This window comes from Cibotium barometz, chromosome 53 (genome assembly GCF_041138505.1).
Source record: "Cibotium barometz isolate CiBa-2024 chromosome 53, ASM4113850v1, whole genome shotgun sequence".
Taxonomy (NCBI): Eukaryota; Viridiplantae; Streptophyta; class Polypodiopsida; order Cyatheales; family Cibotiaceae; genus Cibotium; species Cibotium barometz.
The window spans coordinates 35,830,353-35,856,502 of record NC_141098.1 but is presented as its reverse complement, the minus strand read 5'-3'; the positions used below and the strand labels follow the sequence as shown (position 1 = coordinate 35,856,502).

At 46.9% G+C, this 26,150-nt stretch overlaps 1 protein-coding gene across 1 annotated transcript in view; it reads left to right on the top strand.

Annotated features, from left to right (window-relative positions):
* Window positions 1–232: 232 nt before the first annotated feature.
* The window catches only part of LOC147608570 (E2F-associated phosphoprotein), a 33,722-nt gene continuing 7,804 nt past the window's right edge, over window positions 233–26,150 (top strand). Inside the window, exons 1-2 of the mRNA XM_086789343.1 lie at window positions 233–366; window positions 465–627. Coding sequence (XP_086645469.1) covers window positions 300–366; window positions 465–627 — 230 coding nt within the window. The 5' untranslated portion in view covers window positions 233–299. The remainder of the gene's footprint in view (window positions 367–464; window positions 628–26,150) is intronic.

The following is a 26,150-nucleotide window of genomic DNA, read 5'->3' as shown; positions in this document are numbered from 1 at the left end:
AAGGTCGTAGAACGATCAGGCTCCAGGTTGGAGGGCTCGCCATGCAAAGAGCCCACCGCGAGGCGTCAGCATTTCAGACCACTCCTGTTCTCCCCTCCCACGCGTTGCACATGCTTTCACGTGCACTGTGTGTGCCAATTGGCCAGACTGAATCAGCAGCCAACACGTGGCCATTGTAACATTGGATTCCTCCCTTTTCTATAATTCAACTGCCTTTTTTTTGAAAAAAAAAAAAACAAATAAAACCAAAGAACATATTTAGTATTTTTCCTTCCATTACACACTCACACAAGTGAAGCATGTCCGTGCCACCTCCTTCAATGGGGAGGGCGGTTCCGTCATCATCTGCGGTTACTGATTTCTCAGGTAAGCTAGAGGTCTCCGTCCGTCCTCCTTCTGCATCCATCTCCAGGCTGGGATTCTTCCGGGAGTTCTTTATATTTGTAATTTTTTCTTCTTGAAAGGGTCTAGCGATGAAGAGCTGGACGAGACGCCGCCAGAGTTCTACGAACCCACCATGGACGAGCGGGACCAGGCCTGGGCGGAGCGCAAGCGGAAAGGCCGCAAATCAGATGCCTTGCTCAGCTGCCCGGCTTGCTTCACCACTCTCTGCATCGACTGCCAAAGGTAACCTCAACATAAAGCACCTTGCTTACCATGCTAACCTTTTCAACCTGCGTATGTTGTACGTACCTTCTTAGCATGCTTTTCCTGTCAAGACCTGCTTGCTTGCACGGCATTGCAGATATTTCTTAGTTTTAAGACAAGTGGACACATTACAGGCCTGCCCTGGTGTTATTTAGTGTATAATGGTGTAGACATTATGGTATCAAATGGTGTTGGCTATTTTGCGTTCTATTTAGTATATAATTGCGTAGACCTTATGCTATTTTGCGTTCTATTTAGTATATAATTGTGTAGACCTTATGCTATCAAATGGTGTTGGCTATTTTGCGTGGGTTGTTCATGTGAATAGTCTGGGCCCGTGGGTTTACTTGTTTGTGTGGAGTGTTTGCACATGTGTTGTTGCCTGTGTGTTGTTGTCTGGTGGGCAGGTGTGCATGTGCTTTTGTGCTTGTGTCTGCACATGGTGGTGTATGCTTGCCTGGACTAGGCTGAAAAAGGTTTTGTCTCAAGAGGCATCACCTAAGGCGGCAAGACCTAGATATAGCTGGTTTTCCGTGAAATCTATTGAAGTAGAGTTGTATAGATGGTTCAGTAGGAGAAGGAAAAGAAAGACTATTAAGGGAATAGTTCGTGTAGTTGCCTGCCAGACTTGACGAAAAATGTTTTTCATCTCCCTTGTAGTACGTGTAGTTGCAATTGTGTCAAGCCTGAAAAGGCTACAGAGGACCCAGGCTTTGTAATTGAAGCGTGGCTGTCCATTGCGTAAGGGTGCCATTTCAGTATACCCGGGTTAATGAGGGAAAGCTTTTCAGCTTCAGTAGTTACATATCCAGTTCGGTACCCATCATTACCATAGCCCCTTAAAACCAGATGGTTGGCTTTAATTATGATTTTCCTCAAAGCTTTCTTTGTCGAACAATAAAGAAGCAAGATTTCACCAGCCAAGATCTTCTCACTAACAAAGTGATTGTATCTCTATGTGCTTGGTCCGAGCATGGAAGACCGGGTTCTGAGCAATAGCGATACAGCTCTGGTTATCGCACTGGATGACCGTGGGCTCCTTCTGTGGAAACCCAATCTCACCAAGCAACCTCCGCAGCCACAGAACCTCGCAAGCAGCACCGCAAGTAGCCTGCTACTCTGCCTCTATAATGGTACTCTGCCTCTGTTGATGACAAGGCAATAGTCGGCTGCCTCTTATTACTGCTCCATGAAACTGCTCTTGAGCAGAGGGAAAAACTGTAGCCTGATGTGGATCTCCTCGTGTCTAGATCTCCTCCCCAATCTGAGTCACTCCAACCTTGGAGTCGAACTCGTTCCTTCGTGTCACCTCCAACGGTGTAGAAGAGTCCAAGATCCTTTGTATCCTATAGATACCGTAAGATCCGCAATCCTGCGTCCCAATGAGACTTCAACGGCGTCTGCATGAATGATCTCAATAGCCCCACAGGACTGGTATTCAGCAGCTAGATCAATGAACCAACTAGCTTCCGGTACAGAGGGGCATCATTTGGCTCACAAGGATCATTCCTTGTAAGCTTCGTGTTCGGGTCCATCAACGACGTGATAGGCTTGCAGTTCTCCATCCCAAAGGCCTCAAGCAACTCATGAACATACCGCTGCTTCGAGACAAAGAACCCCTTTGGGTCTGCCAGATCTCCAATCCCAAGAAGAAGTGGAGTAAGCCTAAATCGGTCATCTCAAATTCCTTTGACAAGGCAGTCTTGGTCACTGCAATGTGCTCCATATGACTGCCGGTGAGAATGAGGTCATCCACATAAAGGATGATCAACGTGACCATGCCGCGTTCTCGAAAGAAGGAATCAATCTTCTGATTCCAAGCCCTGGGAGCTTGCTTAATACCATACAAGGCCTTCTGCAACCTGTAAACCATCCCCTTTGATCTTGGAACCTCAAAGCCTGGAGGCTGCTTAACATACACCTCCTCTTACAGCCTGCAAGTCACCATTAAGGAACGCAGATTTAACGTCCATCTGATATACGGGCTACCGCTAAGAAGAAGCAAGGGCAAGAACGGTCTGAATCGTGGTCATCCTCGCTGTCGGTGCAAAGGTATCCTCATAGTCAATGCCAGGCCGTCAGCATAACCCTTAGCCATAAGTCTAGCTTTGTGTTTGTCCACTGACCCATTTGACGTATACTTGGCCTTAAAGACCCACTTGACACCAATGACAGACCTTTTCGACGGCCTCGGTACGAACTCCCAAGTGTTATTCTTCTCAATGCCATCCAGTTCCACCTGGATGGCTTTCCTCCAAGTATCCTGTGCAAGGCCTTCCTTGACGGAAGTCGGCTCTCTGTCCCGCGTGATACGAGACATCAAAGCATAGTTTACCTGGAAAAGCTCCGCTGAATGACTTTTATCACGAACTCTGTGCGATCTTTGAGGTTTGTCCTCTGTGGTCCATTCGGAGGGAAGCTTCGTGACACCTGACTCCCGAAGGGTGTCCACCAATCACCTGGGTACTTGAACAGAATGCAGAGCCTCCTGCTGCTGCGGGGGCTCATCTCTAGTTACGGGCTCAACCTCCTCAACTGACTGAGGCTGTACAGTTGGAACGATCGATTGGGAATCATCATCAGAATCTTTTGGGTCTCCGAGAAGTGGCGGCTCATCATTCTTGGCGCCTCATCAACAATGGAAACCGGAACATGCTCATCACAAACCAAATCCCTGCTGACAACAACCTCGTTCCTCTTTGGATCATACAACCTGTATCCCTTGGAAAGAGAGCTATAACCCACAAAGACAAGCTTTTGGGACTTTGAGTCGAGCTTCCCCCTCTGCTTCTTCGGAATGTGAACATATGCACCGCTACCAAACACACGGAAATGGGAGAAATCAGGTTTCCTGCCAAAATATCCCTCAAAGGGAGTCATGTTCAGTACTGAAGTCGTCGGAGAACGGTTGAGGATATCGACAGCCGTAGCCACAGCCTCTCCCCAAAGCGGACGAGGAAGATCACGATGCTCTAGCAGCGTCCTCACCATCTCCACCACAGTCCTGTTCTTATGTTCAACTACTCCATTCTCTGACGGCGAACCTATATTGGCCAGCTCCTGCTTGATGCCATTTTTCGCACAAAATCTCACGAAAGCATTGGAAGAAAATTCTCCTCCTTTGTGAGCCCGAAGAGTCTTCACCTGCAAGCTAGACTCTTTCTCCACCATCACATACCCCTCCTTGAACTGAGCAAAAGCCTGGTCCTGTGAAAGAAAATAAACCCATGTGAATCTGGAACAACAAGCAGCATAAAGTACAAAGAACCTCCCAAGGATGTTGTCTGCAGAGGTCCACACAAGTCATTGTGTACCAACTCCAAAGGTTTCGAAGCCCGCCTAGAAGCCTTCTCCACCATCACGTGCCACTCCTTGAACTGAGCAAAAGCCTGGTCCTTTTGTGAAAGAAAATAAACCCATGTGAATCTGGAATAATCATCAACAAGCAGCATAAAGTACAAAGAACCTCCCAAGGTTGCTGTTTGCATAGATCCACACAAGTCAGTGTGTACCAACTCCAAAGGTTTCGAAGCCCGCCTGGAAGCCTGCTTCGAAAAGATTCCCTGTGCTGTTTACCATGAATGCAAGAACTATGACGTCCTTGCTTGCTGCCAACATCTGGCAAGCCAACCACCATCTGGTCTTGGAAAGCTCACCGCAACGCATCCACATTCAAGTGGCCAAACCGAAAGTGCCACAAATCACCAATATGAGAACCTGTCAACGAGGAGAGTGTGGAGAGTTTGTATATACCATTCTCCACGCTGCCTTCCCAAACAACCTAGCCAGTCTCGTGGTCTCGTAGAGCAATAGAATGCTCCTCAAATTCCACCCGGAAGCCAGTCTTGCACACCTCATGCACTGACAACAGATGAAAACCAAGTGTTGGGATGTAAAGAACACGAGAGGACTTCCCCCCTCTGCCAACGGGAATGATCTCCATCCGGCCCTCACCGTGTATCGGTATGGTGGAATTGTCGCCAATGAAAATGCAACCTGACTGTCGTTTCAGATCCAGAAAGAAGTGGAGTCATGTGCCTGGAAGCACCACTGTCAAGAATCCATTCTCGAGTATCCTTTGCGGTAAAGCCAATTGCCTCCTTGCTCGAAGAAGATGAAGCATCTGTGTCCAACATCTCCAAGTGCACAAAGGCTGGAGTCTTTGAAGCTAAAGTTGAAGAATCAGCACTCTTCCCAGTTGGGACACTTCCTCCAATAGTGGCCTTTCTTGCCACAATCATTATAGGTCCTCTTGGCCTTCAGTTTCTCTCGGTCTGAGTCAGGCTTCTTCTCAGAAGACTTCTCTGATGAAGCCTTCCCTTTGCCCTTGTTGTTATTACGGCCTTTCGACCGTTGGTCAGTTAAGGCCTCAGAAACTCCACCTTGTGGAGGATTCGTGAATCGCTCTTCTTGGTCCAAGACCATGGGCACAAGCCTCCCATGTGATGGTGCTGAGCGTGCCACTGGTGATCAACGAAGAGTAAAAGGTTGAGTACTGAGAGGGCAAATGTGACAGCAATGTTATGACCATATCCTCTGATGATATCTCTTTCCCTACCTGGAGAACTTCTTGCTGAAGAGCCTGCAGCTTGTTGATGTGCTCCCGCATCGTCGACGACTTTGCAGGATTCATCACTGGCATCTTAACTTCCAAGAAGATTCTCTTCATGGGTGATACCCTGTCGTAGAGAGAAGCCAAATGCTGCCAATACCTCTGGCCAGTGTCATATGCTTTATATGATTGATCACCTGTGGTGTGCAATTGAGGAAGATGAAAGAACGGACTTTGGCATTGACACGATCCCATAACTGTGCTTGTGCCTCCCGTTCCTTCGGAATAGAGGGTAACTCCCCGTCCTCTTAACTCCGGTCATGGAACCCCAACAACAATGAAATCAGGCAAGTCATAAGACTCCAAAACAGATTCCATCATTACCTTCCATATGCCGTAGTTGTTCCCGTTGTAACACGCGGAAGCTCTGGGTAGTCTTCTTTCAGCCCTAAACACTCTTGGAAACCTTCTGATGCAAAACGCACCATCTGATGCAAAAACGGAGGTAGAGAGAGAGTAGAGAGAGAGAGAAGTGCTGGAAATTGAGTATATACTATGGTACAAAAAGGTACATATCTTTGCAGCCCTTGGCTGCCTTCTTGAAAAGGTGATAACACACCAAAACTGCCCTAGACTAGGACTCCTAATGACTCATACCCCTAGAGGGTTGAATGAATAAAACAAAGAGCAAGTGTGCCTTTATATAGGCCTTGGAGTATGTGGGAAACTGGCCGACTGCTGGTCGGCCAGTTACTAATTCATAAAATCTATTAAATGCAGCCGACTGGGTATTCTTGATGCGCCTGCTGCCAGCACCCTCTGTCCTGCAGCCGACAGCCCTCTGGTACTGCTGACGTCAGCCTCCATGCAGTCGACAGCCTTCTGATCCATGCTTTGCTCCAAGTCCTGCTCCATGTCCATCTTCTACTGGTTCATGGTCTTTATCTGTTTGCCCCTTCTGGATCTAGCCCTGAGAATGTCCATGGCATCTGTGATGCACATGACATCCCCCTCTGCTAAACTTAATGACGGGAATCCAACCTGCTCTTGGATGACTGTCATCATCCCAATCCTGTCCCGAAGTCCCTCTGTCATCTTCCATCCCTGGCAAACCTTTTTCTCTGAAAATCCGGTCTGTTCTCCAAACCACTCTGTCTCTGATGAAGATCTATGCATCTGGTCTTCCTCTAGTCCACCATCCATTCCTGCCCCGGCTCTGAACACCGTCTTGGTCTTCATTCCTGGAACTGAGTCTGGCACTCTCACATCACCCTTGGAGGATCAACCTCCCTTGGGACCGTTGCCTGAGAACCTATCTGGCTCACGGAACTACCATCCCCATCTGGCACTGTGGAACACCACCAACAAACCTCCTGGGAGTTCTTCCCGATCTGTGTTCCCGCCTTGGGCTTCGAATCCGTGTACTTTCCTGTCCCTTGGACTTGTACACTATCATATGGGACTGAATCAGCGTTTAGCCTGGCTGAACCTGATGCTCTGATACCAATGTAACACGCGCATAGTTGTTTCTCGTACGCGTACGAACCTATTCGTACGTACGAGTCGTACGGTACGATACCGTACGAATTCGTACGGTACGAGTTAGGTTTTTTTTTTTTTTTTTCCCCCCCAAATTTTTTTTTTCCTTGAAAAAAAATTTCCAAATGCTTAAAAAAAATAGAAACCCTGCTTTACGAAGATCCCAAATGCTCACAATACTTCGCAACTTTCGTGTCCACTCAGTATTCCATATGGGGTTGTGGAGAGACCTAAAAAATCTGGCGAGGTAGACTGGTAGTGTACACTTGATTGGTAGGATGAGAGAATCTTGCTACATCACTTGGGGATCCCTTGTATAGGTAGGCTAGACAATTAGATTCTCAAGTTATGCACAAGGGAGAACATTTGGACATGGCCATTTTGATCTAGAGAGGAGTCCCTAAACTTATCACCCTAGATGCACTCCTCGTATTTGTGCAAGGACGGTCCCTTAGTCATAAACGCTACACTGGGAGACCTTTGGTATTGCATTACCCATCCAGGTTCTTTTTTGGAGACAATCGGGAGATCCAACCGGGAGAGACACATATCCATGTACTGGTTTCTCAAGCACTGTAGACTCCTCCCCTCCCAACCTTCCCTCACATTCAAGCTTGAAGCTCCATAGCTTGTAAGTGTAAAAAATAAAAACCGTATTTTATCGTACCGTATCCCAAAATTTCATATCGTACCGAATATTCCCGTACGGTATCGTACCGTACCGTATCGTATTTTCGTACCGTGACAACTATGAACACGCGGAAGCTCTAGGTAGTCTTCTTTCAGCCCTAAACACTCTTGGAAACCTTCTGATGCAAAACGCACCATCTGATGCAAAAACGCAGGTAGAGAGAGAGTAGAGAGAGAGAGAGAAGTGCTGGAAATTGAGTATATACTATGGTACAAAAAGGTACATATCTTTGCAGCCCTTGGCTGCCTTCTTGAAAAGGTGATAACACACCAAAACTGCCCTAGACTAGGACTCCTAATGACTCATACCCCTAGAGGGTTGAATGAATAAAACAAAGAGCAAGTGTGCCTTTATATAGGCCTTGGAGTATGTGGGAAACTGGCCGACTGCTGGTCGGCCAGTTACTAATTCATTAAATCTATTAAATGCTGCCGACTGGGTATTCTTGATGCACCTGCTGCCAGCACCCTCTGTCCTGCAGCCGGCGACAGCCCTCTGGTACTGCTGACGTCAGCCTCCATGCAGCCGACAGCCTTCTGATCCATGCTTTGCTCCAAGTCCTGCTCCATGTCCATCTTCTACTGGTTCATGGTCTTTATCTGTTTGCCCCTTCTGGATCTAGCCCTGAGCAGTGAGAATGTCCATGGCACCTCTGATGCACATGACACCCGTCCAACCGGCGGTCCACTGGGAACGTGGGGAGTGTCGGGATCTTCATGTGCTTCTTAGCCATCTCAAGCAACTCTGCTATGTCAAGGGTTCACAAGGTCTTGTGAAGGGAGAGTGGGTGGGAAAAAAGAAGAAGAGGTTGCAAATAGAATGCAAGGTGGCTGTCCAACGATGATGGCCGCCTTCTACCCGATCTCCAAGTCCCGTACAGCCCAAAATAGTCTCCAATCAGCAAACCCTCGACGTCCCATTGTCTCCAAGCTTCAAGCCACATGGGGCTTTGATACCATGTTAGAATGCACAACGGAAATGAAGACAATTGCTATAGAGAGCAATACACATATGCAAGAGAGAGAGAAGCTAGTGTAACTCTGCTATATACACCAATAAAATCCCGGAATGTACAATGAATAGTGTGGGGGGGCAAGGGGCCATTTTATATGGCCCCAGCAGCAAAAATGCTCACGACCAGCAATAAGTACAGTCGACCACGACTGCAGGTCAGGTCAGGTAGCAGAGTCCAATCGGCCAGCATCTAACATAGCCGACAAGCACAAAACAGCCTCCCACATCAAGCAAAAAATGGGAAAAATACATGGAAGTGAGGAAAAAATGAGGACACACCAAAATTGGGCAGGCACACCCACAACAGAGGCCCTGACATAGTGTACAGACAGGAGATGACTGCTAACAGCATAACCCTTAGCCACAAGTCTGGCTTTGTGTTTGTCCATCGACCCATCTAACGTATACTTGGTCTTAAAGACCCACTTGACACCAATGATAGACCGTTTCGACGGCCTCGGTTTCAACTCCAAAGTGTTATTCTTCTCAATGGAATCCAGTTCCATGTGCATGGGTTTCCTCCAAGGATCCTGTGCAAGGGCTTCCTTGACGGAAGTGGGCTCTTTGTCCCGCATGATACGAGATAACAAAGCATAGTTTACCTGTAAAAGCTCTGCTGAACGACTTTTATCATGAACTCTGTGCAATCTTCGAGGTCCGTCCTCTGTGGTCCATTTGGAGGGAAGCTCCGTGACACCCGACTCCCGAAGGGTGTCCACCAACCACATGGGTACTCGAATAGAACGCGGAGGCTCATCTCCAGCTGCGAGCTCAACCTCCTCAACTGACTCAGGCTGTCCAGCTGGAACGATCGACTGGGAATCATCAGCAGAATCTTCTGGGTCTCCAAGAAGTGGCAGCTCATCATTCTTGGCGGCTCATCAACAGTGGAAACCGGAACATGCTCATCAAAGACCACATCCCTACTAACAACAACCTTGTTCCTCTCCGGATCATACAACCTGTATCCCTTGGAAAGTGTCACCAGCCTGGACATTTCCCAGTAAGAAAGGAGTCTGGTGGACACCAGGATGTCTAAATATTTGGAAAGTACAAGCTTTGGGAATGGGGGATTATCCTAGAATACGAAGGACCACACTCCTAAAATTTAGGAGAGTTGCTATTTTTGGCCTGACTCCGATGGAAATTTTGTTCGCGTCATTACATCTGGAATTGAGCAGATACCAAGAGTTGGCAAAGTGCCTATGACATAATGTCTACTAGTTGGGATATTTTTAGAGGTAACGAGTATGGAAGGACCCATCTTTTAGATTGGGACATGTCGCAAGAAAGTGGACCAAAGTGAGACAAGTGGCCTGACACTTGTTAGAAAGTGGATCAAAGTGAGACAAGTGGCCTCACACTTGTCACTTCAGCTATTGTGTGGTTCTCCACTTGTCATTGTAGCCTTCTCTTGCCATTTTAGCTCATGGGAGGCCCAAATCTATAAATTGGAGCCCTCTCTCTTCATTAATGGAGGCTCTCTTGCTGCACACTAGTCTCTACCACCGTTGAAGGCTTCCCTAATGATGGCTACTCTCTTTCTCTCTCTCTTGAAGGCTGCCCATGAAGAATACCGGCTGTTGGGGACTGTTTTGGAGGCTTCCATCGCGAAGAAATACTGAAGGCAAGGGTATTTAATCATTTATTATGATTTCTAGTCATTGTACTTGTACCAGTCTTTGTACGTGCTATACCAGCCATTGTATTGGTTGTACCAATCCTTGTACTTGTTGTACCACCCATTGTACCGATTGTACCAGCCACTGTACTTGCTGTATCAGCAACTGTACCTACTGTACTAGTCAGTGTACATGCTGTACCAGCATTTATACTTGTTGTACCTATTGTACCAGCCATCGTACCGACTGTACCAGCCACCGTACCTACTGTACCAGCCACTGTATCGGCTGTACCAGCCATTGTACCTATTGTACCGGCTGAATGGAGAGCTGTACTTGCTGTACCAGCTCTATTGCATGAAGACCCGTGGTTTTTGGGGAAGAATCAGTACCCACACAGAGGTATATGGATTATGTTGTTGGCTCGGCATTTCTACAGCGTATGTTCCGGCTTGGTTGCCTCGTGTTGGGCTGTGTAATGGCATTTGTATATGGATAATCCGGCATCTCCCGTGGGGAGAGTAAGGCCCTCAAAGCTTGTACATGATATTATTCTCCTTGGGTAATAAAATACTCCAAGGGGGGGGTTGGCCCATTCCGGCCTCTATGCGGTGTCACGTGTGCAAGCTCCATTTTCAGCATTTGTGGATGTTTTTTCGAGCTTTATGTTTTATGCAAAGTGATGATGGATATGTGTTAAGGCTGTGGCCATGTTTAAGTGTTTTAATATGCATTGATGGTATCAACAAGTGTGTCAAAGGCCCTAGTTCCCCGGGCACCGCCGCGAGTCACAGAAAGAGAGTTATAATCCACAAAGACAAGCTTTTGGGACTTTGAGTCAAGCTTCCCCTTCTGCTTCTTTGGAATGTGAACATATGCATCGCTCCCAAACACACGGAAATGGGAGACATTAGGTTTCGTGCCAAAATATGCCTCAAAGGGAGTCATGTTCAGTACTGAAGTCGTCGGAGAACGATTGAGGATATGGACAGCCGTAGCCAGAGCCTCACCCCAGAGCAGACGAGGAAGATCACGATGCTCCAGCATCGTCCTCACCATCTCCACCACAGTCTTGTTCTTACGTTCAACTACTCCATTCTTTGACGGCAAACCTGTATTGGCGAGCTTCCGCTTGATGCCATGTTTTGCACAAAATCTCACAAAAGCATTGGAAGAAAATTCTCCTCCTTTGTGAGCCCGAAGAGTCTTCACGTGCAAGCATAGTTGTTTCTCGTACGCGTACAAACAGGTTCGTACGGTACGATACCGTACGAATTCGTATGATATTGTACGGTACGAGTTTTTTTTTTCCCAAAAAATTTTTCCTTGGGAAAAAAAATTCCAAATGCTAAAAAAAATATAGAAACCTTGCTTTACGAAGATCCCAAATGCTCGCAATACTTCGCAACTTTCGTGTCCACTTAGTATTCCATATGGGGTTGTTGAGAGACCTAAAAAATATGGCGAGGTAGACTGGTAGTGTACACTTGATTGGTAGGATGAGAGAATCTTACTACATCACTTGGGGATCCCTGGTATAGGTAGGCTAGACAATTAGATTCTCAAGTTATGCACGAGGGAGAAGATTTGGACATGGCCATTTTGATCTAGAGAGGAGTCCCTAAACTTATCACCCTAGATGCACTCCTCGTATTTGTGCAAGGACGGTCCCTTAGTCATAAACGCTACACTGGGAGACCTTTGGTATTGCATTACCCATCCAGGTTCTTTTTTGGAGACAATCGGGAGATCCAACCGGGAGAGACACATATCCATGTTCTGGTTCCTCAAGCACTGTAGACTCCTCCCCTCCCAACCTTCCCTCACATTCAAGCTTGAAGCTCCATAGGTTGTAAGTGTAAAAAATAAAAACCGTATTTTATCGTACGGTATCCGAAAATTTCATATCGTACCAAAAATTCTCGTACAGTATCGTATTTTCGTACCGTGACAACCATGCCTGTAAGCTAGACTCTTTCTCCACCATCACATGCCACTCCTTGAACCGAGCAAAAGGTTGGTCCTTCTGTGAAAGGAAATAAACCCATGTGAATGTGGAACAATCATCAACAAGCAGCATGAAGTACAAAGAACCTCCCAAGGATGTTGTTTGCATAGGTCCACACAAGTCAGTGTGTACCAACTCCAAAGGCTACGAAGCCCGCCTGTGTAACACGCGGAAGCTCTGGGAGTCTTCTTTCAGCCCTAAACACTCCTGGAAACCATTTGATGCAAAACGCAGATATGGAGAGAAGCAGAGAGAGAGAGAGATGTGCTGGAAATTCAGTATATTACTATAGTACAAAAAGGGGTACTTTGCTATAGCCCTAGGCTGTCTTCATAAAAGGGTGATAAATTCTGGTTCCTTCTTGGATCCCTAAAGACCCAATCCCTAGAGGATTGAATAAGTACAATGATGAGCACATGGTCCCTTTTATAGGACTTCTCTAAGGCTTGGCCAATTGGCCGACTGCTGGGTCAGCCAGTCCAGATTCCATAAATCTCCTACAGCGCTGCCCGACCTGAATATTCTCCTTGCTCATGATGCGCCGGCTGCTGCCTTGTCCTGTGGTTCAGTCGACCAGTCATCCTTGCATCTAATGCACTGTCAATAAGCCCTCTAGGCCTTGCTCTGAGTCCAAACTTATCCTCTTGTGCTCAAATCCCAACTCTATCTGGTTCATTCTCTTTATTTGGCTGTCTTTTCTGGACCAGCAAATGCGAATGTCCATGGCATCTTTGATGCACATGACATCCCCCTCTGCTAAACTTGATGACAGGATTTTAACCTGTTCTTGGATGACTGTCATCATCCCAATCTTTTTCCGAAGTCCCTTTGTCATCCATCCATCCCTGGCAACCCTTTTCTCTGAAAGCCCAGCTCGTTCTCCAAAACCACTCTGACTCACAATAAGATCTATGCATCTGTTCCGTCTAGTCCACCATCCATTCCTGCCCTGACCCTGAACACTGTCTTGGTCTTCATTCCTGAGAAATGAGTTTGGCACTCTCACATCACCCCTTGGAGGATAATCCTCCCTTGGGACCGTTGCGCGAGAACCTATCTGGCTCACAAGACTGCCATCTCCTCTGGCTCTGTGGAACACCACCAACAAACCTCCTGGGAGCTCTTCCCGATTCTGTGTTCCTTGCCTTGGGCTTCGCATCCGTGTACTTTCCTGTACCTTGGACTTGTACACCATCATCGGGGTCCGAATTGGTGTTTAGCTTTGCTGAGCCTGATGCTATGATACCAATGTAACACGCGGAAGCTCATGCCATTTGGCGTGACGAATGCCCCAGCTACATTTAACCGCATGATGATGCGTGTTTTTTGGAATTTGATTGGAAAGTGTGTGTTCATATTTCTCGATGACATACTGGTATTTTCAGCTACGGTTGAGCAACATGACATTGATGTGGAGAAAGTCCTTAAGTTGCTGGAAAGCAATGAGCTCTACGTCAATGAAAAGAAGTCGGAATTTTATCTGTTCCAGGTGCATTACTTGGGATACATAATTAGTGCTGAAGGCATTCTACTGGATCCGGCTAAAGTGGCCGAGATTGTTAATTGGGAAGTACCTCAGACAGCCTATGACATCAGATCATTTGTGGATATATGCCAAGCATACTCCACCCACATCGACAAGTTTTCTGACCTCTCGGTAGATCTCACCGATCTAAAGGGAGTGAAGACAAGAAGGCAAAAGATTCGAATGACTCTACGAGCGTTGGAGGCATTCAAGAACCTCAAGGTGGCTTTATCAGAAGCGCCTTGTTTAGCACTTGTCTCGTGGGACGAACCATTTCAGGTGATCACCGATGCGAGTAACATCGCAATTGGAGGTGTATTGTAACAGAATGGTCATCCAGTAGCTTACATGCCTCGTAAGTTACTGCCCGCAGAGAAACTACTCGGTCTATGATTGTGAACTCTTAGCAGTTATACAGGCCTTGAAACATTGGAAACATTTTCCGCATGGCCATGACTTCGAGGTTCGCACTGACCATCAGGCATTACGCTGGATTCAGACAATGCCAAGTGCACAGTGGAGTGATCGACAATACCGCTGGAATCAGATATTCCAGCAATTCGGTGGTATGATTGAGTATCTTCCAGGAAAGGCCAATCCAGTGGCCGATGCTTTGAGCAGGAAGGGACAAGTGACTATGATTCAAACCATTAGACTCGATCTTGTTGGTACAAGACTCGATGACATGAAGCACACGTACGCGGATTCCGAGGAATTCGGTACACAGTGGGAACAGGCATTGGATGCCATAGGACCATGCCACTTTCTGATACGCGATGGTTGGCTTTTCTACAAAGGCCGACTGTGTGTCATGAAGTCGTTCAGGGCAGCTCTTCTCCATGATGTCCATGACGCCATTATAGGTGGTCATCATAGGGGTATGAATTCGACTTTGGAGAAATTAGAACGGCAATATTATTGGCCAAAGATGAGGCGAGATGTGTTTACATATGTACAACGCTGTGAAATTTATCAAAAGGTGAAAGCTCCTCGTGGAAAGAAGATAGGGTTGTTACAGCCCTTGCCAATTCGTGAGGGTCCTTTCCAAGACATTTTGATGGACTTTGTCATGAATCTGCCTCCCAGTCCAAGTAAGCGTAATACGCAGTACTTAACTATTGTTGATAGATTTAGCAAATTTGTTATGCTTATTCCTTGCAGGGCCAATGTGACCGTTGATTGTTCATTCGGCATTGGTACCCGATTGGTGGGATTCCTAGGACCATAGTGTCAGACCGAGATGCCAAGATTACCAGTCATTTTTGGAGGGCATTGTTTGATAACTTTGGTACTAAGTTGAATTTTTCCAGTGCATTCCACCCACAGACGGACGGCTAGACAGAGATATACAACCAGTTGGCCTTTGATGTGCTAAAGTGTTATGTCCACGATCAGCAAGGTAAGTGGGAATCATTTTTGCCCTTAGTTCAAGCTGTTTTGAATGATTCTTTTTCTTCAGCTATTGGCAAGACTCCATATGAGGCAGCATTTGGAAGACCTTTCCAGTCATTGTTGACCAGGATCTCGTCTTCAGTACCTGAAGCGAACAGAGTGACGGAGTCTTACCAGGAGATTTTAGAGTCAGTAAAAGAGAGATTGGCTAAAGCGCATGAGGCCTACACTCGACAGGCCAATAAAGACCGAAGGGATATGAAGTTTTCGGAAGAAGATTGGCTTTATCTTCGGATTATGAAGCAAAGATTGCAACAGGTGGGCAAGAGATGTCCAAAGTTGTCTTTCAGGAGCTTCGGACCTTTTCCCATCAGGAAAAAGATTAATGAGGTGTCTATGCTGTTAAAGCTACCTGCGAGTTGGACTATGCATGATGTGTTTCACGTCAGTTGGTTAAAGCCATATGCAGGTCCAATCCCTTCAGAAGTCAAAGACGAAGCGGAACCAGATATTGTTGATGAAGCAGAAGTTATGGTTCCAGAACAGATCCTTCTGCACCATTTCAAGCATGGCTCAGGCCGAAGACTAAGACAGCTCCTCACGAAGTTTCAAGACCGAGGGACCCATGAAGCGGTATGGCTCGACAAAGAGTTTTTCGAAGACTATCCGACGTTATTGACGGATTATTTGGAGGCTATGCAACTTCCGTTAAGTTAAGCAGAAGGGGATGTCACGTGCATCCCGCACTTGGATGCCTCGTAGACATATCTATACAGAAGGTGCAGGACCTGGGATGGTGAGCTGGTCCCATGTGAGCCCAGTCTGGGACGAGTCAGCCAGGAATCCATCTCAGTTGTCCGAGGTCAGGTGTGCATTGTCCTGCACAGGAGCCTAAGGTCAGGTGTGCACTGTCCTGCACATGAAACAGTGCCAATCCGCGCCGTGAGTCGAGGGGCCAGCCCATAGGGCTACCCCGGGTCTTTGTGTGGGCACGGGGATAGTGTGGAACCACCCCCATGAGGGCCAGGAAGGCCCTGGCTGAACCCACCAGCCATGGAGGGGCTGTAGGACAGCCCTAGGGGCAAGCTAAAGGCAGATTTCAGGAGATACAGCCTTTGTGTGGCTGTAGGGCACGTATGGGGCAGCCCATACAGGCTGCCCAGCCCTCAAGAGATTTGCAAAAGCACTGTCCAGCCATCCAGAAGCAGGCGCATGATGCCGAGCCAGTTAGGGAAAAAACGCAGCATTTATGTGATTTATTTCAGCATTAAATGCTGGAAATTCAGTCGTGGGAATAATTTATGCTGGCCGCCTGGTTTAGAACTGGCCAACTGCCCTATATGGAGTAGTATAAATAAGGAGCCCACAATCCCATTGTTTTATCTCATTTCTCACCAAGAGCTCAAGCATAAAGAGGCTAGACAAGCCAAGAAGGTGCTAAGCAAAGGGGTGAAGGACTGCAGGTCAAGGGCAGGGAATTTCGAGCCAAGAAAGGTCAAGAATTTCTGTATTTCCTTTTAGATTTACATCATTCTAATAAAGCAAATACACCATCCGTGGTGGGGGCCCTACAGAGGGTATTTGGGACCCAATACTGTGTCCTCTCTCTCTCTCTCTCTCTCTCTCTCTCTCTCTCTCTCTATTTTTTGCACATCTTCATTCAATTTGTGCATTAATTCCCTCGCGAAAAGAGTACTGATTTCTAAGTATTGAAGTTACCGATTCTTCTCCAAAGCTTCCGCATGTTACAGCCTGGAAGCTTGCTTCAAAAAAGATTTCCTGTGTTGCTTACCACAAATGCAAGAACTACAGTGTCCTTGCTTGTTGCCAACATCTGGCAAGCCAACCACCATCTGGTCCCGGAAAGCTCGCCGCAGCGCATCCACATTCAAGTGGCCAAACCGAAAGTGCCACAAATCACCAATCTGAGAACTTGTCAAAGAGGAGAGTGCGGAGAGTTTGTATATACCATTCTCCACGCCGCCTTTCCAAACAACTTGGCCAGGCTCGCGGTCCCGTAGAGCAACAGAATGCTCCTCAAACTCCACTCGGAAGCCCGACTTGCATACCTCATGCACTGACAACAGATGAAAACCAAGTGATGGGACGTAAAGAACACGAGAGGAATACTTCCCCTCTCTGCCATCAGGAATGATCTCCATCCGGCCGTCACTGTGTATCGGTATGGTGGAATTGTCGCCAATGAAAATGCGACTTGATTGCCGTTTCAGATCTTGAAAGAAGTCACGGGAAGGAGTCATGTGCCTGGAAGCACCACTATCAAGAATTCATTCCCAAGTATCCTTTGCGGTGAAGCCAATTGCCGCCTCGCTCGAAGAAGATGAAGCATCCGTGTCCAATATCTTTAAGTGCACAAAGGCTGGAGTCTTTGGAGCTGAAGCTGAAGAATCAACACTCTTCCCAGTTTGCTTGGGACACTTCCTCCAATAGTCGCCTTTCTCGTCACAATCATTACCGGTCCAGCACGTACTTTTTTGCAAGACATGCAAGTTGCAAAGGAATGTATTAGAAGCGCTCAAGACAGACATATTTTATTCGAATAGACATCAGTCACCGAGAGAGTTCTCTGAAGGAACAATGGTGTATTTGCGAGTTCTGAAAGATTCCGAGACTTTACGGACGGGCCGATCTTTGAAATCATCCCCTAGATACTGGGGACCATTTTGGATTAAACGTCGGATTGGTTCAGTTGCATATGAATTGGACTTGCCTTCTCATGTGAAAGTTCATTCTGTATTTCATGTCCTTAGACATAAGGAAGTATTGGGTGGAACATACCAGTTAGTTACTCCTCAAGAAATCATATATGTCGAGGATATGACATTTGTGCCACACAAACCAGATAAGATTCTTGGATTTCGTGAAAGACGATTGCGGCATACGCTACTCACGGAATACAAGATCAAGTGGAAAGATCGTGTGGAGGAGGATGCCACATGGGAGACATTGACTACTCTTCAGAGGGATTACCCTGAGTTTTTACTGACCTCAAGAGTGAGCTCTTAGAGGAAGGGGAGTATGTTATGTGCACAGAGTGTATCTACCGTGTGCAGCACGCACACAAGCCTAGCTTTGAGGCTTGGGGTAGCTTGGAGCTAGTCAGGCTGATTGGCGAGCTGGGCTAGGGATGAATTGATGGGCGGGTGCCCACTTGTGGACGCTGGTGATCGGCCAAGAGCCTATAAAAGTGTGGCCAAGGTCAGTCAGTTAGTTAGAGTCTTGCGAGTCTATGCAAGAGCTTTGCGGTTAGGAGCCTGGATCTAGTGCAGACGTGTACCTGCTTCATGTGCAGCTGAGGCTGGCAACAGTGTCGAGGCCCGCGAGGGTAGCTCCGTGGCGGTATGGGACATCATGGAGTAGAGATTGGTCGGTACGTGTAGCTAGTTGGGGCATGGGGACCTAGAGGGTTCACACGTGGGCCAAGGGCGCTAGCGAGCAGAGATCTAGATTGGCTAAGAGCTTATAATTATAGCCTAGGGCTAACAAATGCTAAAAGCTTATAAATAAACCATGAAAGCTTATAAATAAAGCAAGGGCCAATAATAGCTAGACTATTACTATATGAGTGACCTTGGGGCCACTTACTAGACACAAGAGGTCAAGTAGTGGCTTGGGGCTACGAAGGAAGCGTGTGGGATCTTGTAGCTGTGGAGTTGCAAGGTGGGTGGTTCGACCTAGTGGTATGGGAGACTAGGTTAGGGTAACTGGTACCAAGCAGGCTCGTGACCATTAGACCTCAAGCTTAGGGAGTTCGAGGTATCGAACCTACGGTTGGGTGGTGAGTTGCTAGCCACAATCCATAGCGGTCATGTGATGTGTAGGACGATGTCGGGTCTATGAAACCTCGTTAGGGTTGCAGTTCTAGGTGCGATCGTCGGAATGCACAATGGAAAATGAGAACTGCTGTGAAACAAAATGGAAAAGTGTAGAGAGAGAGGTTGTATAAACTCTGCTGTATAGATAGATCCGGTACAAAACTTGGTGTGGGGACAAGGGTTCTATATATACCACCCTGGGATGCTAGTCGGCCAGTGTGACAAGTGCGGGATTGATCGTAGTAATCACAACCTTAGGCTAACTAAACTTCACTTAATGGTGCTTAAGAGATAGACAAATAGTGTCAATGCAATGCAGCTATATTAGATGAATGGGTTACAATGAGATCTAAATAGATCTATGATGCTGTCCTAGATGAAGATCCTTCTTGGAATGAGAGGGATATGGTGAATGCTGATGATGAGGACTATTCCTTGCTCCAATGCTGAGGTTCACCCTTTGATGCCGGCTTCCCTCTATGTAGGAGGTAGGAATGATGAACTATGTGCTGAATATGTTGGCTAAACTGCTGATCTGCTTCTCCCTTGCTCCATGGATGAGAAACGCTGAGGAGAGATGAGATCATGGACTGAATATGCTGCCTATGATGACTATATGCTGAGTGAATTGCTGTCCCGTTGACTTCCCTTGTCTCCTGGGAAGGAAACGCTGAAGGGAAGCTGAGATGATGGACTGAATCTGATGCTTGATGATGATGATGTGCTGGAAACTGCCTTAACGCTGATTATATGCTGATGCTGAAGACTCCCTATGCTCCCAAGGTGGAAACGCTGAAGGGAAAGATGCCTTACTGCTGCTGTAGAGGTGCTGTCGGCTGATCATAACAGCCCCGACTACATGCCATAAATGCTCTAAATGCCTTTATGTGCTAAAGATGACTAATGTACTGATGTTGGTACTGAAAACAGCCCCAAACATATGTTTGCATATGCTGAAAATGTGTGAATAATGCTTAAATGTCCTGATTAATGCTTGATGATGCCATGCCACTTGGTACACCTGATGGGTGTGCACATGACATTCCCCTCTGCTAAACTGTTGCTAGGTGGTATACCTGGCAACCTTTCAACTCCTTTGGTGATCCTTCTCCACTGAAACCACTGCCCCCTTCTAACTTCTTTTGTCGGGATTGAGCTCGACTGTAGGAGTTGAATCCTTTGAGCCATAGACTTGTCTACTGCGGGAATTGAATGGCAAATGTTGCTAAAATTGCTTGGAAATACCTGAGTCACCCCTAACTTGTCTGTGGAATCCTTTCACCCACCATCTCCGTCGTTCCTGAACCTCCTGAGGCGATGTTGGAGCAAACTTCCGTCTTCTTATGTGGAAGAGAACTCCCTGCCGTTGCCAGTCGAAGCCCAAAACTTTATTTACTCCTTTGATGATGGATGTCATTCTTCCCTAGAGAACTCATGGGCAAAACATGTATGCCTTGCAGATGCAAGGCTGACTGCTATGCAAGCCATGTGCAATCCTATATGCTGTGCAAGAATGCAGATGGATGGGTTACTAATGCATGCCTAAGGGAAAATCCCTAAGGATGGCCTGCAAGATTTTGAGAACTGGGTTTAACTGTGCGGAAGCGATTAACATGATGACTGACTGAATGAATGATGGAATGAAAATGATCTAAGGCTGGTTACCGTGTAACGCTCTGATACCAATGTGACATGTGCGGGATTGATCGTAGTAATCACAACCTTAGGCTAACTAAACTTCACGTAATGATGCTTAAGAGATAAACAAATAGTGTCAATGCAATGCAATGCAGCTATATTAGATGAATGGGTTACAATGAGATCTAAATAGATCTATGATGCTGTCCTAGATGAAGATCCTTCTTGGAATGAGAGGGATATGGTGAATGCTGATGATGAGGACTGTTCCTTGCTCCAATGCTGAGGTCCATTCTTCGATGCCGGCTTCCCTCTATGTAGGAGGTAGGAATGATGAACTATGTGCTGAATATGCTGGCTAAACTGCTGATCTGCTTCTCCCTTGCTCCATGGATGAGAAACGCTGAGGAGAGATGAGATCATGGACTGAATATGCTGCCTATGATGACTATATGCTAAGTGAACTGCTGTCCCGTTGACTTTTCTTGTCTCATGGGAAGGAAACGCTGAAGGGAAGTTGAGATGATGGACTGAATCTGATGCTTGATGATGATGATGTGCTGGAAACTGCCTTAACGCTGATTATATGCTGATGCTGAAGACTCCCTATGCTCCCAAGGTGGAAACACTGAAGGGAAAGATGCCTTACTGCTGAAGAATAATGCGCTTCTATATATATGGTGAGATGCTGCTGGTCGGCCAGCTCCTTGATGCTCATGACCTACAAGAAATGCCATAAATGCTGTCGGCTGCTGTAGAGGTGCTGTCGGCTGATCATAACAGCCCGGACTACATGCCATAAATGCTCTAAATGCCTTTATGTGCTGAAGATGACTAATGTACTGATGTTGGTACTGAAAACAGCCCCAAACATATGTTTGCTTATGCTGAAAATGCATGAATAATGCTTAAATGTCCTGATTAATGCTTGATGATACCATGCCACTTGTACACCTGATGGGTGTACACGTGACATTCCCCTCTGCTAAACTGTTGCTAGGTGGTATACCTGGCAACCTTTCGACTCCTCTGGTGATCCTTCTCCACTGAAACCACTGCCCTCTTCTGACTTCTTTTGTCGGGATTGAGCTCGACTGTAGGAGTTGAATCCTTTGAGCCATAGACTTGGCTACTGCGGGAATTGAATGGCAAATGCTACTAAAACTGGTTGGAAATACGTGAGTCACTCTTGACCTGTCTGTGGAATCCTTTCACCCACCATCTCCGTTGTTCCTGAACCTCCTGAGGCGATGTTCGAGCAAACTTCCGTCTTCTTATGTGGAAGAGAACCCCTTGCGTTGCCCGTCGAAGCCCAAAACTTTATTTACTCCTTTGATGATGGATGTCATTCTTCCCCAGAGAACTCATGGGCAAAACATGTATGCCTTGCAGATGCAAGGCTGACTGCTATGCAAGCCATGTGCAACCCTATATGTTGTGCAAGAATGTAGATGGATGGGTTACTAATGCATGCCTAAGGGAAAATCCCTAAGGATGGCTTGCAAGATTTTGAGAACTGGGTTTAACTGTGCAGAAGCGATTAACATAATGACTGACTGAATGAATGATGGAATGAAAATGATCTAAGGCTGGTTACCCTGTAACACTCTGATATCAATGTGACATGTGCAGGATTGATCGTAGTAATCACAACCGTAGGCTAACTAAACTTCACTTAATGATGCTTAAGAAATAGACAAATAGTGTCAATGCAATGCAGCTATATTAGATGAATGGGTTACAATGAGATCTAAATAGATCTATGATGTTGTCCTAGATGAAGATCCTTCTCGGAATGAGAGGGATATGGTGAATGCTAATGATGAGGACTGTTCCTTGCTCCAATGCTGAGGTCCACCCTTCAGTGTCGGCTTCCCTCTATGTAGGAGGTAGGAATGATAAACTATGTGCTGAATATACTGGCTAAACTGCTGATCTGCACCTCCCTTGCTCCATGGATGAGAAACGCTGAGGAGAGATGAGATCATGGACTGAATATGCTGCCTATGATTAATATATGCTGAGTGAACTGCTGTCCCATTGACTTCCCTTGTCTCCGGGGAAGGAAACACTGAAGGGAAGCTGAGATGATGGACTGAATCTGATGCTTGATGATGATGATGTGTTGGAAACTGCCTTAACGCTGATTATATGCTGATGCTGAAGACTCCTTGTGCTCCCAAGGTGGAAACGCTGAAGGGAAAGATGCCTTACTGCCGAAGAATAATGCCTGTAGAGGTGCTGTCGGCTGATCATAACAGCCCCGACTACATGCCATAAATGCTCTAAATGCCTTTTTGTGCTGAAGATGACTAATGTACTGATGTTGGTATTGAAAACAGCCCCAAACATTTGTTTGCATATGCTGAAAATGCCTGAATAATGCTTAAATGTCCTGATTAATGCTTGATGATGCCATGCCACTTGTACACCTGATGGGTGTGCACGTGACAGCCAGGCTAAAACAGGCCGATAGCACCAAGACATCTCCATACTGGAAATACCAGTTGGCCAACAGTGCAGCAATCGCCCAGCAAAAGGAGAAGTCGTCCTAAAGTAGACAACCCCCACGACCAGAAAAACGGGAAGAAACATGGAAAAAATGGGGAGAAATCTTGGGCGGGCACACCCACAACAAAGGCCCTCACTAAGTAATATGTACACAACACCCCCTCTCAGCTCCAGGATGTGGAACCAACTCCAGTGAGCTGGAGTGTTGTCAAAGCATCGCTTGAGGTAGAGACTTCGTGAAGAGGTCTGCCGCATTGTCCTCCGTCGAACAATAAACAAGCAAGATGTCATCAGCCAAAATCTTCTCACGAACAAAGTGATATTGCATCTCTATGTTCTTGGACATGGAAGACTGGGTTCCGAGCAATATCTATATAGCTCTAGTTATCGCACTGGATGACCGTGGGTTCCTTCTGTGGAAACCCAATCTCGCCAAGTAACCTCCGCAGCCACACAACCTTGCAAGCAACACCACAAGCAGCCTTGCCTCAGTAGAAGACAAGAAGGCAATAGTTGGCTGCCTCTTGCTGCTCCATGAAATAACTCCTGAGCCAAGGGTAAATCCGTAGCGTGATGTAGATTTCCTCGTGTCTGGATCTCCTCCCCAATCTGAGTCACTCCAACCTTGGAGTCTGACTCGTTCTGTCGTTCGCCTTCTAGTGTCATAGAAGAGTCCAGGATCCTTCGTACCCTGCAGATACCGCAAGATCCGAAATCCTGCATCTCAGTGAGTCTTCAAAGGTGTCTGCATGAATGAGCTCAACAACCCCACTGGAAAGCTCAAGTCCAATCTGGTGTTTAACAACCAAATCAATGAACCAACAAGCTTCCGATACAAGGAGGCATCAGCTTGCTCACAAGGATCATTAATTGTAACTTTGGTATGCCAAGTCCTGGAAGCCTGCTAAAGACCATACAAGGCCTTCTGTAACCTATAAACCATCCCCTTTGATCCAGGAACCTCAAAGCCTCGAGGTTGCTCAACATACACCTACTCTTGCAAGTCACCATCTGCCACTTGCATGGCTTTCCTCCAAGTCTCTTGGGACAGAGCTTCCTCAACTGAAGTAGGCTCTTTGTCCCAAATGATACGAGACATCAAAGCATAGTTCACCTGTAAAGGCTCCTTTGACTAACGAACGCAAGAACTGGTATGTCCCTGCCTTAGTTGGCAACCCATCACCATCTGGTCCCGAAAAGCTTTCCGCAACGTATCCACATTCAAGTGGTCATGACGAGATTGCCACAAATCACCTAACCGAGAACCTATAGGAGAGAGTGCTGAGAGTTTGTAGATCCCATTCTCCACTCCGCCTTCCCATACAACCTAGCTTGTTGCTTTGTCCCGTAGAACAACAAAATGCTCATCAAACTCCACCCATATGCCAGTCTAGCAAACCTCATGTACTGACAAAAGATGAAAACCAAGGAATAGGACATAAAGAACCTGGGAGGAATGCTTCCCCACTCTGCCATTGGGAACGATCTCTAACCTACTCTCACTGTGAATAGGGATAGTGGACTTGTCACCAATAAGGATGTGACATGTATGCCTTTGAAGATCCTATAATAACTCTGGGGAAGGAGTCATGTGCCTGGAAGCACCACTGTCTAGAATCTAGTCCTGAGTATCCCTAGCGGTGAGTCCAACCGCCTCCTTGCTCGAAGAAGATGAAACTCCGGTGTCCATAATCTCCAAGTGCACAAAAGCTGGAGTCTTCACGGTTATTGCTGAGGAATCTGTACCTTGCTCGGTGCTCCGCTGAGGACATTTCCTCCAATAGTGGCCTTTCTCGCCACAATGGTTTTGCCTTGAAGGCGTCACGATCCGACTCGGGCTCCTGCTCAGAAAACTTTGCCTGTGAAGACTTTCCTTTGCCCTTGTTGCTGCCTTTCGATCACTGGCCAGTCAAGGCCTCAGAACCTCCGCCCTGTGGAGGGTTTGTAAAACGCTCTTCTTGGTCCAAGACCATTGGCACAAGCTCCTCCCATGTGATGGTACTGAGCCTCCCATTGGTGGTCAAAGAGGAATAAAAAGCTGAGTACTGAGGGGTCAAATGCGACAGCAAAGTGATGGCCATGTCCCTTGAAGATATCTCCTTCCCAGCCAGAAGAACCTCTTGCTGAAGAGCGTGGACTTTGTTGATGTGCTCCTGCATCGTTGAAGACTTTGCAGGAGTCATCACTCGCATCTGCACTTCCAGGGAAATCCGCTTCATGGGTGATACCCTGCTATACAGAGAAGCCAAGTGCTACCAAATCCCTTGGGCCAGCATCATGTGTTTGATATGATTAATCACCTGGGGTGTGCAATTAAGGAAGATGAAAGAACGCACATGGGCATTGACACGATCCCATAACTGTGCCTGAGCCTCCTGTTCTTTCCTAGCAAAGGGTAAAAGCTCCCCGTCAACTTTGGTCGTGGAACACCAACCACAATGAAATCAGCCGAGTCATAAGACTCCAAGAGACACTCCATCGTTACCTTCCAGATGCCATAGTTGGTCCCGTCCAATTGTCGATCCACCGGGGATGTGGGGAGAGTGAGGATCTTCATGTGCTTCTCAGCCATCTCAAGCAAATCTGCCATCTCAAGGGTTCACAAGGTCTTGTGAAGGGAGTGTGGGTGGGAAAAGAAATGAAGAAGAGGCTGCAAACACTATGCAAGGTGGCTGTCCAACAGTGATGCCACCTTCTACCTGTTCTCCAAGTCGTGAACAGCCCAAGAAATCTCCAATCAGCACCAAAAAACACCAAACCCTCAAGCTCCCACCGTCTCCAAGCTTCAAGCCACTTGGGGCTCTGATACCATGTCTGAATGCTCAGCGGAAAATGAGACAACTGCTATGAGAAACAAAATGCAGAAGTGTAGAGAGAGAGAAGCTGTGCTATATATACCACCTTGGGACATAGTAGCAACAGAACGGGAACGAGAGCCCCATCAAGGGAACGGGAACGGGCCACAAGGGGAACGAGAACGAGGGGGAACGGTAAGGGGGAACGAGAGAGAAAGAGAGAGGGAAAAGTAAGTAGCCTTGCTGCCTTGCCTTAGAAAGTAGGAGTCAAAGTCTAAAGACACTCGAGAGAGGAGCCCACTCGTGACTCAAAGCTGTCAAGTACGCACGCCGCACGGGCCTAGGAAGTATGTGGACAGGCGACAATAGGGTACGTCTT